The sequence below is a fragment of the Lygodium microphyllum genome, chromosome 20 (assembly GCF_053477565.2).
Source record: "Lygodium microphyllum isolate KBCC chromosome 20, Lygodium_microphyllum_v1.1.10, whole genome shotgun sequence".
Lineage (NCBI taxonomy): Eukaryota > Viridiplantae > Streptophyta > Polypodiopsida > Schizaeales > Lygodiaceae > Lygodium > Lygodium microphyllum.
The window spans coordinates 26,425,264-26,438,579 of NC_141154.1; the positions used below are offsets into that span (position 1 = coordinate 26,425,264).

A 13,316-nucleotide genomic window follows, 5' to 3' on the forward strand; every position below is an offset into this window, starting at 1 on the left:
AATAAGATTACCTAGCTTGGACTATTCAATTGGTGTAATAAGACAAGATTACCTAGCCTGTAATACAATATTTATTTTTTGAAATGATTATTTTCTATTATTTTCATATTGCGATTAAGTTACGTGAATGAACCTTGTTCTTAATAGGTTAATTAATAAAGTCATTTTTATGTGTTAAACTAAATATGGTAGGAAGAGCATCATGCTAGTCCATTTGCCCCAAAACTTTGGTGACCTATGTTGGTTGACTTCTTCAATAGTTCATTTTTGTATCAAGAATAAGAAATGTAAAAAAGTGCAACCTAAGACTCAAAAGTATGAAAGTTCTTGGTAGTTGAAAACCTATTTAATTAAATGATCTCATATTTCCATTTACAACAAATGTCAAAAAAGGTTTGAAGTTGGAAAAAACTATTTTCCAAAGCTGAAAAAATTGTAATTCATGATGGTATACTAACTCATTGGAAACAATCAACATCTGAATTATTGTTGTCATCAATTGAGCTTCTAAACATTTCCCCAAGATTTTGAAACTCAGGGATCAAGTTTATATTGCTTCCAATAGAGCTCTCAACACCCTTTCATACCCAACTCATAATTGCCCTTATCCACACAAGTAGAATGAATCATCCTTCCTAATAACCATTAGGATTATCCACAATACCTTATGAAAGAAAAAGTAAAAAGCTCAAATTTCATAACATCACACAAAGCTTATCAAAACGAATCTTTGAAGGCCTTATGTACTAGAAGGAACACAAACAACATTGGATGGATGTATCTCTAACAAATTTCTCATATGGTCACCACATTTTGAACCAATCTTCATAATAAATCTCAATATATTTACCAAGACTTGTGTTGAACCCAAGGTCAAGGATTCTCACAATGAGGCACCTTGGGCAATATGCGATGTTTTAAAGAAGATCCCTTGGGTCCCCCCTAAATCCTCATATTTACTCAATCAACTTGGCAATATGGCTACACTAACCACATTAGCCAATTGCTTCTCATACCATATTATATCTACAGATGCCCCATGTGAACAATTGAGTGAAACCCACACCCTTCTAAGACATCATGGCTTTGACAAAGGCAATGTCTTGTGAATCAAGATACAAAAGAGAGAGAAGCAAGCCAAGTTTAAAAAAAAAGAATATAAGCTACATAGAGCAAAAAATAGAGCTCCATTAACATCTAAAAGGTGTCAACTGAGAAAAAATAGATATATTTTAAGCATAATAAGCTATCATGAAATATAGCTTTAAAAAAGAAACATCTAGCTAGGAAACACCAAATAGACTCTCCCTGTTTCTTTAAATAAAAGAGAGAAATGAAATGAAATTATATATTAAAGTTTGCAAAGAGTCCAGAATTACCTATGATGTCACATGGACATGAAACTTTTGGATGCTTTGCTTATGCTAGAGTTACTTGATTGATTTACTAATCAAATATGCAATCTTGATATGCACATGTGATGTGCAAGCAACTATTTCACGATAACATGCCCAAGACCTCAAGGAAGCAATGGGTATTAAAGAAAAAAGTTGTAACTAGTTATGTGAGCTAGGTTCTAGGTGACAACTAATGTCGATTTGGCCCTAGGATAATTAATTGGCCTATAAGTGTCAGTGGTGACACTAGGAACTAGGCATTTATTAATTAATTCATGTCCATGAAGGGGTCAATTAAGGCTTAGGACCACTTGGGGTTGCAAATGGCATGGGCAGTTAAATTGTTGATGGTGCATCTAATTTTGGGTAGGGTCAGAAGGCTCAATTAATTTTTAGAATTAATCAATTCAAAAAGATAATTAAATGGGTAAAAATTAATAGAAAATGGAAAAAGAAGGCTACCACTTGGTTGGAAAAAATTCCTATGCAATGGGGGAGAAGCCTATTTGGGGCTAGTGGAGGCAGATTTAGGGCATTCATGTAGAGAGAGAGAGAGAGAGAGAGAGAGAGAGAGAGAGAGAGAGAGAGAGAGAGAGAGAGAGAGAGAGAGAGAGAGAGAGAGAGAGAGAGAGAGAGAGAGAGAGAGAGGAGGGGGAGGGGAAACATGTTGGTGATTAGTTTCCATAGTTGTGGGGGACCTTTTGGGACTAGCAACTGTAACAAGAGACTCAATAGCTACATGTGACAACATTTATGAGCCCTAGAGGAGCTAGTGACAATAGTAGGAACTAGTCAACAATAGTTTTGGCCCTCTTGGTAGTGGCAACAACATTTGGGCCAACCTAGTCGGGGAAGCATCCATCTCTGAGAGGTTTTCCATAATGGAACTCTAAAATTTCTCTATCCATAGCATTCTCTCACCTTCTCTAGCCTATGCTTAATCTTTCTAAGCAAATCTCAACCATTTTGAGCACATTTCAACCAGATTTGGTAGGCATCACATGAATTTATGTTGTAGATCCTAATTTATAGTAGGAATTAGAGTTTAGTAGCCACCTTGGGACCCGTGCTATTAGAGGCATTGAAGAATGAAATCAATCGTATTTGGAATTTGAGGGACTCTAGAGATTTCAAATGCTAGCCCACCCCAATTGATTTGATGTAGCATTTGGCCAACCAAGGGTTAATTTTGGACAAGTCCTAGGTGAAGATGAGGCGAATTGATTGAAAAGCTTGTTGGTCATTTATTATAGTAGGGGCCATTTGGATCATTGGAGGAGATTGAAGAATCTTGATTGTACTACACCCAATTGCAATATAAGATAAAGAAATACCAAGTTTTGGGGCCAACAGGGTGTCCAATGTCCAAGATTGTAGTAAAGTATGCATGTGATTTCATGGTTTTGTTGCCAAGACACCATCAAATCCCTTGACTTGGTGGACCCGACCACTTAATTCCAAGCCAAAAGCTTTATGCTAGTGCTCAATTTGTGCTCATTTGATTAATTACATTAAGAAGACATCATAACATGGAAAAAAAAAGTGAAAATGTTGTTGTTGGTCAATATGCATAGCCTTCAAGGCAAAATGATACTAATGACTAGCAAGGGGAATAGTATTTGAATAAGGACGGTAGCAAATCTCTTTGCTAAATTCACAAAGGTTCCCCAATTCACTTTATTTTTGAATGCTCCAATGAAGGGCAATAAGGGAAAGAGGAAGAAATCTTCTATAACTTTGAGACAACAATATGCATTGAGAAAAATGCCAAAGCCTTCTCATGAAGCTCCTAATGATACTAATGAAGGAAAGTAGGTGGTGCCAATGGGCAAGGAATGCAAATGCAACGCCATCACGGAAGTACTAATCCAATCGATTTTGGATAGCCGAGCATGCAAGCAATGATGAGGCAACCATGATAATACTTTGGAGGTAGCAAAATTGTTCATACAATGGTTGGTCAAGGACCGCATACAAGAATGTATGGCACAACCCCTTATGGTACGCAGCAACCTATGCATAGTTTGGTTTGATGTCTGTGGCACAAAGTGGCATGTTTGGTAATCTGTCTACACCCCCAAATGCTTATGGGGCTCAAGGAACGAGTATTGGTCATGCAAATGCTTCAAATGGTCTTGGTCATGATGCAAATACAACAAATGTACTCTTTTTGCAGCTTCATGTTTTAGCATACTTGATTTTTACTAAAGACAAGGTTGATGAAAATGTTGGAAACACGTCAAAGTTAGACAATGATTGCATTTCATTTTTGAAAATGTATGTTGACTGCTTCTCTTAGTCACTTCTAAGGAAACTATTGCCTGAAAGGCCTGAATATCATGACGTAGATTTTATCCTAGGAAGTAGCCCACCCAATAAGCCACCCTCCTATAGGGTTAATATAGCTCAGTGGAAGGAGATTATGAGCCAAGTGAATGAGCTATTTGGAAAAAGAATTGATTTAGCTCATCTCCTTTTTGTTCTCCACATAGGGGATTTGTGGGAACCTTCTTTGATGACATGATTGTTTGCTCTCAAAGAATGAAACAAAGCATAGAAAGCATTTGAACATTGTGTTCAATGAGTTGTGTAAGCATAGGTTGGTCATAAATGACAAAAAAGCGAATTCTTTTGCATGTGATTCACTTTTTGGGGGGCATTATACCCAACTGATAGTATTCATATGGACCCTATAAAGGTTGAGGCAATACATTCATGGCCACTTTTGCAGAATGTACATGAGATCCACATCTTTTTGGGTCTATGCTCCTATTACAAGAAGTACATATATGGTTTCATTGAAATTGCATCCCATTGCATGCTTTGTAGAAGAAGAATGTACAATGTTTTTTGGGGTATTGTTTTTGCAAAGTGGTAAATATGGATTTCACATGCTGACCAAACAACCAATTGTACATCTGATTATTCTCTAATTTCGGCAACCTTTATAAAGAAAAACAAAGCTATCATGTTGCCATATTCATTCTTGTTCCCAAGAAGCCATTTTCTACATTGAAACCTCTTAACGTTGAAAAACAGAGTCATACAACAGAATTTCAAGGAATCATACTACTTTCTCAGCTGACTAAATGTATACTTGTGATGCAAGTTATTCAATCCACCCTTTTGGACTTGAATATATTGTTAGGAAGAATCGGCAGCACTTCCATGCTCCACTTTAGAGTAGCCTCCACTTTTAGTGACCTCAGAGTATGCTGTCTTGACAGAGCTTTGTAAAGTGGCCAGCTCAACCAGAGACTCCAGTGCTATCATATCATAGAAACCATGAAAATATCAAAGCTATGCATTACCAATACCAAAACAGAGAAAGATGTTTACTCATAACATTAAAATAGTGAAGCTTGCTAGAAAACCTGCTGCAAAGGAGGATTGCGCAGTTCGGAGATGTGGTGAGACCAATGTACCAAACCAGACTGATGGATCAGCTGTTTGCTTCAAGTCATTTTTCCCAGATGCTTTCCTCATCGGTATCTGCATCTATCAGTACCCAGGGATACAAAACATAAAATATCAAAATTCACGACAGTATCACAAGGCACTTCTTTGATTGGCTAACAGCGTGGTAGCACTTGAAATTCACACATTTTCAACCTTGAATTAGCCACACTTTTTTCCTGATGATCGTAGTCTCTTATTTACAGCTACCATAGTGACTGTTACGTGTGCGTTCAAGTGAATATTGTACCCTTACTCACGACTTCCAGTTTTCTAACATGACAGGAACACAAGCCTGTCAAGATTTTGTTAAATTAATGAATCATTACTGCCCAAGCTCACAAACAAAGCTCCACACCAATGCATTCATGACTCAGAAATCAAAATGTATAGGCTACAACATACATATAATACATAATATGTAAAGTGAAACTAGAAACTGATGTTCATGAGTGGAAACCTTGTGGGGAGGCATTTTCACTTGAGTTGGAGGCCCAAGGTAGAGGGGAAGGTGGAGTATGTGGAAGATGTGGAGGATGAAGAGGAAGAGATGAGGTGCAGATGGAGAAGGTGGAGTAGGAAGAGACGGAGGAGGAGAAGACACACAAGGAGGAGGTGTTGGGGTGTGGAGGACATGGAAAAAGGTGGGTTGTAATAGAAAAATAGACATCATGCTTTTTTAATAAAAGAAACTCTTTAAAAAACTTTTCTATTTTGTGACATTTCATGACACAAAACGAGGTAAGAAGAGATGGAGGTGATGAAGCACGCGAGGGTGGAAAAAATGTGAATTGTAAAAGAAAAACAGTCTCAATGTTCTTTTTAATAAAAGACAACCTTTTTTTAAAGTTCCGTTTCATGAACTTTTTTCGTTTCATGACCTTGCTTTGTGAAACAAAATGAAATGTTTTGCCTGTTTTGAGGTTTCACATTTCGCCACAATGAAATGTGCTTTTTGGTTACTATGTTACAAATTACAAATGCTCTTCCAAAGAAAATTTTGAAGTCTCCCACAAGGCTTCAAGCTTACTACCATTTGGAGATTGATCAACCGTACCCTATATACAGTCACATTATTGACTCCAAGGCATGTTTTGTTACAATTATATCAAGCTCATCTTAGTCATTCAAACATGAATTTTCTCTTGTTAATGGATGCATTTACCTTTGTGCTGGGAAAGGATTTTTCCATGTGTGATTGCCCTCTTAGTTGGGTACTTCAGTACCTTAGAGATTTAGTATATTGCACTTCCACTCATTATTAGTGGTAACGTACCAGGAGGCGCAAACACACACTCTCACTCTCTCTTTTTTTTCCGTGAAAATTGTATTAAGAAGTAAATATTTACAATAGACCATTAGGTCAACATAGAGCTAACAGACATAAACTCTCACCGGAAATATTTGCATGAGGCTGCAGGCTCTCAGAACAACCTATTACATGAACAATACTAATAAATCACACAGAAGGAACAGCTGGATTAGAGTGAATAATCGCCAGCCAGGGAGCAGCAATATCTGGAAGAACCAGGTCTGCTGACATCATAGAAGAGATTTGCTATAACACTAATCCACGCACATGGGCCACATCCCTATGGATGCCTAATGCTGAATCAAAAATAAAGGCATTGCGAGTACGCCATATATGCCATAGGCTGTCCATCTAAGGAAATGGAATAGGCAGGAACAATCTGAATGCAAAGAAGGCATAGAGGACATATTTCCCATAGGTAGGAACAATCTGAATGTGGTGCTGAGTTACTGAGGACCACACTCGGGAAATGAAATTCCAGATTTGTTGCGCAACAAGGCAAGAGACAAAGAGGTGAAGCAATGTCTCATCACATGTAGGGTAGAAAACACAACGACCTGCAGAGATCTTTCGCACACGAAGCACTTCTCCCATTGGAAGACCCCCAATGAGTAGCCTTCACATGAACACTTTACCCTGATACGGAACCTTAGACTTCCAAAACTGGATAAATCTTTCCCACCACTTCTTTTTGCTATCCCTAAGATGCCATAACTTATTAACTTTCCACGTGACCCATCTCTTAGCTTCCACCATCTGATGATATATCTGATTGGCTAACATTTTCTCAAAATCATTAGGAAGCACAAACATCCAGTCACGCCATGGATCCAGTGGCTGTAACGCAAGCAAAGAAGAGAACCTCTGAAGATTGTCCTGTAAGGACGACCAAATGTCACTAAATCCACGAAGCACCCTAAAGTACTAATGAATATGCTTGAAAGAATAAAGACAGGGCTGCCCACGAATAACACCATCACGGACTATCTTTAACCCCAGCCTAGCCATCCGATTAAACTTGTCTTGCTGCAAATTGTAAAGAAAATACCCTAACACAGAAGCATAAACAGAAACCGTACGGCAAAGCACAGACTGATAAAAGAACACAGTTAGGGCTAGGGTTAGGGTAACTCAGAGACAATGAACACAGTTAATAAATGAAATGATATGACTACTAATACTATGATGCTCATGCAACAAACACACTATGTAGTGAATGAATATTGTACCTCGAACTCCTGTATCTCAAGGATCACGGCAGGGGTAATGAGCTAGAGAGTGTGTCGTACTCTGAACGGATCCTGAATTGCAGCAAGGCAGCCTCCAAATGTTGAACACCAGCAAATTCAACAGTGAGAAGCTGGATCTGATGCAGATAACAGTGAGGAGAGAGAAAAACTAAAAACGTAGGAAGCATGTGAGAGAAAGACTAAAAACGCAGGTAGTATAGCTTGCAGGGGAGAGAAATACTAAAAACGAAGCCTGCAGAAGAGAGAGAGACTAAAAACGCAAACAGGACAACTGCAAGAGAGAGAAAGACTAATAAGGCAGGCAGAACAGCCTGTAGAAAGCAAACTCAGGGCTGTGATGACGTGGCAGGCTGTACGGCAGCAGGTCTGCACAGAACAGCAATTGCTTGGCTGGAATCAGCTCCAAACTGCATAAAGAGGGCTGGAAATCAGGCGCCAACTGATGGAGATAGCAATGGACAGCTTCGGCTGAGATGTCCTCCCCAAACGAGGTGTGGGCAGCAAGCTGAAACACCTGAAATCTGCAAAAACGAGATTAAGGGTAGAGTGGAGGGCTGGCTGTCAATTTATAGAAAATTAGGGTTCTAGATCCTCTCCCACTTAACTCTCTTGATCCGCTCCTCGTTTTAGGATTTTGGCTAAAAGAAGCCTAAAATGAGCATGTTTTGGGGCTGTTTAAGTGGCTAAGAGCAATTCTTAGCATAATATCCCCTCTCAGGCCCATGGAACACATTGCTTGCAAGGCTTTATCCTAGCCGTGAAATGCAACGCAAAATTAAAAATCAGCTCTCTGTATATCGACAAACATTAGGGATGTTTGGTACAGAGGATACACTAGAGGACAGGACAAATATTGGGGCTGCTTTATGGTGGGAGGACTATGGGGCAGAAGCTCCAGAGTTGCAGAGTTTGGCTATTCGTATTCTTAGCCAAACAATAAACTCTTCTTGTTTAGAGCAACTATGGAGCTCCTTCAATCACATTCACTCAAAGAAGAGAAATCGTCTTGGTACAATGAAGACGAATGACCTAGTTTATGTGAGCTCCAATCTTCGCTTGCTAGCTCATACATCAGTTGCAAAGGCTGATTCTTTTATATGTTGGGAAAAAGATGACGACGATGATGATGGTGATGATGATGGGCAGGATGTTGTTCAGCAGGATGAGCATTCAGGCACAGTGGAGCCATCTTCCATGAATCAGAGCACTTAGTAGCTAGCCTTTTGGAACTTTAGAGTATTGACTTGGAAATTGGAGCTCTTGTAACTTGGATCTTTACTATTTAGGCTTTAAAGTTTACTGTTTAGTGCATATTTTGTGTTTTTGCAATGCATACTTGTTGCCAGTTGGACTTATGCAACATTGTTGATTACAGTGTTGAATTATGAATGCAACAATCCATTGCTGGTTACAATGTTTTGAATCTTTATTATTGTTGAAAGTTGAAACTTGATTATTATGTCTCTAGAGTCTAATTTCATGAATTATAATTCATGATTGATAATAGATATGATCTGTCTCTCTAGATTCTAAGACTAGTGTTGACTCTCTCTCTCTAGAGGATATATATATATATATATATATATATATATATATATATATATATATATATATATCCGTTCCCTCCGTTCCCGTTCCCCGTTCCTGGTAACTATGACTCTAATTGTCGCAGTAGACAATTGTAGGAGAGGCACATGGAAAATGAAGCGCTGCCAGTAAACTCCTCAGATAGATGGCCTCAGTGGTGCCATCGAAGAGAGCCCGGTACTCGGCCTCAGCCGTGGAAGCCACCACCGTCTCTTGCTTACGACTGGACCAAGAAATGAGAGCCGTGCCCAAGGTAAAGAGGTAGCCGCCATGGGAAAGCCGGGTGTCAGGATCTCCTGCCCTATCAGAATCAGCGTACCCCTGCAAACATAAACCAGAGCCATATGTCAAGCCATAAGAAAAAGTACATTGCAAATAACGCAACACACGAAGACATTGAAAGGGAAGTGGAACCCAGGAGGAAGAAGCTTGGCGGTGAAAGCTATCGCAGATGGAGAGCAAGAGCCAAGAGAGAGAAAGACACAAAAGTGGGAACTCCAACAACCACAATGTGTGGCCAGGCCTTCCTTTATTCAAATTGTCACTAAAAGAATAAAGAATAAGTGACTGTGACGGGCGTCCGCCACCTGCAATGTGCAGTGGCGGGTACTGTCAGTGTAGTAATAATCCCTGGGCACTAGTGGACCTTGTGCACGCTCGACAATTACCTCTGTTATCTGCTTGCTAAGTATGCCATGCTGGGGATCTACTTTTTGATAGGCCATGTTTGGCTTCTTGATTTCAATAGTGCGGGGCTCAATTACTCCAATATTTTTGGTTCGAGACTTGGATTTTCATTTAGGTTTCCTTCTATGCCTCTTTGCTTTGGACATAATTTGGGCTTCTGATAGAGGTGGCTTAGCAGGGAGTTTTGGTACCCAAATCCATCGATTGCTTGCGTAATACCCTTGAGCACGAAGCAACGCCTTGGATATCCATCATGGCTAAGTGACTGTGACGGGCGCCTACCACCTGCAGTGTGCAGTGGCGGGTACTGTCAGTGTAGTAATACACGGGCGGCTAGACGGAGGCGCCTTTACCCCCAACAACCTTCCACTTAAAGGCAAATCTGCCCCAGTGAGAGAGAGAATAAAAGAAAAGACAGTATAACATGTACACATGTACAACAAGATGAGGAAAAAAACGTCACCTCATCCAATGCCCATCAATCTCTTGAGGAAGGCAAAGCGCTCCATAGTGAGACTTTGCATGAGCAAGTCTGCAGGATTCTACTCAGTCGGAATCTTGACAAGGTCAACAGATCTGTCCTTAACGACCTCGCGAATGAAGTGATACCTCACCTCAACATGTTTCGTCTTCGCATGGAGACCGGATTCTTGGCCAACTGAATGGCACTCATCGAATCCGAGTGCAGTGTAGGCATAGCATCTGTCATACCAAGGTCTGCAATCAAACGGCTTAACCAGATAGCCTCCCTGCAAGCCTCTGTGGCTGCAATATACTCGGCCTCCGTAGTAGAAAAGGCCGTACACTTTTGTGCCCTGGACATCCAAGAGAAAGCCCCTCTAGCATAAGTGAACACATAGTCAAAAGTGGACTTCCTACTATCTGCATGTCCTACATAATCAGAGTCAGTGTATCCCACGACTCCTGTATCCTGGCTGCCATAACAAAGACACATATTTGATGTGCCTTTCAGATACCTCATGATACCCTTCACGGCATCCCAATGTTTCTTGCAAGGTGTAGCCATATAACGTGCCACAACCCCAACTGCAAAAGCAATATCTAGATGGGTGGCTATCATGGCATACATAAGACTGCCCACGGTTGATGCATAGGGAATCTTGGCCATCTCGGCCTTGTGCTCATCTGTCTGCAGATAATCGGCCTGTGAAACCTTCACATGTGAAGGTAATGGACAGCCAATAGGCTTAACATCCTGCATGTAGAAGTACTCAAGGACTTTATGAATGTACTCTCTCTGTGACAGATAGATAGTCCCTAAGATCGATCGCGGGTAATGAGCATACCAAGTATATGAGAGGCCTGTCCCAAATCTTTCATCTCAAAGCTCTTCTTGAGTTGAGCCTTAAGAGCATCTAGCTCCTCATGAGCTATCCCTACTAAAAGCATGCCATCCACATAGAGTACCAAAATCAGTAAAGAACCATCACCGGCTTTCTTCATGTATAAGCACGGATCTATAGCACTGCGGCTGTAGCCCTGTGACTGCATAAATGCATCAAACTTATGGTACCATTCCCTAGGTGCCTGCTTCAAGCCATATAGACTCTTATTTAGCTTGCACACTAGGTGTTCCCTGCCAGGGTCTATAAAGCCATTAGGCTGCTCCATGTAAAACTCATCATGCAAGTCCCCATGTAAAAAAGCCGTCTTGACATCCATCTGGTACAAGTCCAGGTCAAGCTATGCAACCAAGGCCAAGACTAAGCATAGGATGGTCATCTTGACCACAGGAGAAAAGACTTCATCAAAGTCAACACCATGCTCCTGCTTAAAACCCTTAGTAACCAATTGAGCCTTGTATACCGGCTTGGGGTGTCCAGATGTACTTTTCAGCTTGTACACCCACTTGCATGACAAAGTCTTATTACCCTGAGGCAAGGAAACCCAATCCCAAGTCTGATTCTTATGCAATGAGTCAAGCTCAGACTGCATAGTCCTTCCCAAGAGTGACAATCACCCCTGCGCATAGCCTTATCATAAGTGAGAGGCTCTCCTGCATCTGTAACCAGTACATAATCCATAGAGGGCGCAAAATGGTCAGGAGGTCGTCTATCTCTAATAGAACGCCTCAATCCAGGCCTTGCTACTTGACCAACATCATGTCTAACATTAGCATGTCTAGCATCTGGGCCATGAGCATCAGGTGATGCTGCACGCTGTCTAGCTAGCCGTGGAGCCGGCTGAACGGGAGCAAGTGGCTCCTCTTGAAAGATAACTCTGCGTACCTCAATCACTTTCTCAGGCTGCATATGCATTTTGTCCTCATGAAAGATGACATCATGACTGTGAATCACTTTCCGCGCCTACGGATCCCATAGACAGTAACCCATCTCTCCTGCGTCTCCATAGCCAATGAAAATGCATTTGACACTTTAAGGATCCAACTTATTGTGTTTGTCCTTGGGCACATGGCAGAATGCTTCACATCCAAAGACACACAAATGATCATAAAAGGGGGGCTTGCCTACGCATACCTCCTCTGCAACCTGAAAGTTAATGAGATGCACTGCAATAGTAACTGCCTCAACCCAAAAGTGTTGCGGTAAGCCAGCCTGGCTGAGCATGCTATCGACCCTTTCTTGAATGGTCCTATTCATGCGTTCAACCATACTATTCTGGGGTGGGATGTAAGGGCGGTCAACTGACACTTAATACCCCACTCATCACAAAACTGCTCAAAAGCGCATGATACATACTCACCCCCATTATCTGACCTTAGGCATTTGAGCCTTTTCCCAGGCTGGTTCTCTGCCAATGCAAGCCAACGTTGAAATGTGTCTAAGACATCGGAATTTTTCTTTATGGGATAAGCCCAAACCTTACGTGAGTAATCTATAAAAGTAACAAAGTACTTTGCCCCACCAAGAATCAAAATGCCAAGAGTCAAAAGGCGGAAGATACTGCAAAGCACGGAGCATTTTCATTCCTTTAAGAGACATATGTCCCAAACGAGCATGCCAAAGGGATACATGGGGAATAGAACCCACAGACAAAACATCATCCAATGTAGCTCCAGATACAAGTAAGGGATAGAGACTGCCAGACTTGGCACCTCTTGCAAATACAAGTCTGCCACGAGTAATCTTTCATGCAGAGTCTCCAAAGGACACAAAATACCCTGCATCATCAAGCTGTCCAACTGGCATAAGGCTGCGAGTCAACGTAGATACATGCCGTACATCATGCAAAACAAAAAAATTGCCAGAAGGAAACTGCAACCTAACATCTCCAATGCCCATAATGTCAAGAGACTTGTCATCACCAAGACGCACAAAACCAAACATGGTACGATAGGTATGAAACCAATCTCTACAGGGTGTCACATGAAAGGACGCACCCGAATCCAAGAGCTAGCGCTGCGTATACATAAAATGTATCTCAGAAGTCTGTAAGGTATCGCATGCAGAAGCTGCAAGTATATAATCATTATCTAAATCAGTGGCCTGCATGACATTAACCTCTTCTATCTTCACACTGGACTTTGCAGGTATAATACTGCGCTCAGAAGACTTTTCCTGCACTTTTCTTTTCCCTTTTCCTTACACTTATCATCGCGCATTTTATAGCATTGCGGCCTAATATGTCCTACTTTCTCACAATAAT

General features: G+C 40.9%; 1 protein-coding gene across 2 annotated transcripts in view; it reads right to left on the bottom strand.

Moving 5' to 3' along the window:
- Window positions 1–4,129: 4,129 nt before the first annotated feature.
- LOC148018764 (coiled-coil protein) overlaps window positions 4,130–13,316 on the bottom strand; it is a 76,976-nt gene continuing 67,789 nt past the window's right edge. Inside the window, exons 5-6 of one of the 2 annotated variants that reach the window (XM_087701077.1) lie at window positions 4,772–4,889; window positions 4,130–4,663 (exon numbers count right to left, since the gene is read on the bottom strand). In XM_087701077.1, the coding sequence (XP_087557203.1) occupies window positions 4,542–4,663; window positions 4,772–4,889 (240 nt within the window). In that variant the 3' untranslated portion in view covers window positions 4,130–4,541. Of the gene's footprint in view, window positions 4,664–4,771; window positions 4,896–13,316 lie in introns of both variants that reach the window. The other variant, XM_087701076.1, reaches the window with a different exon arrangement.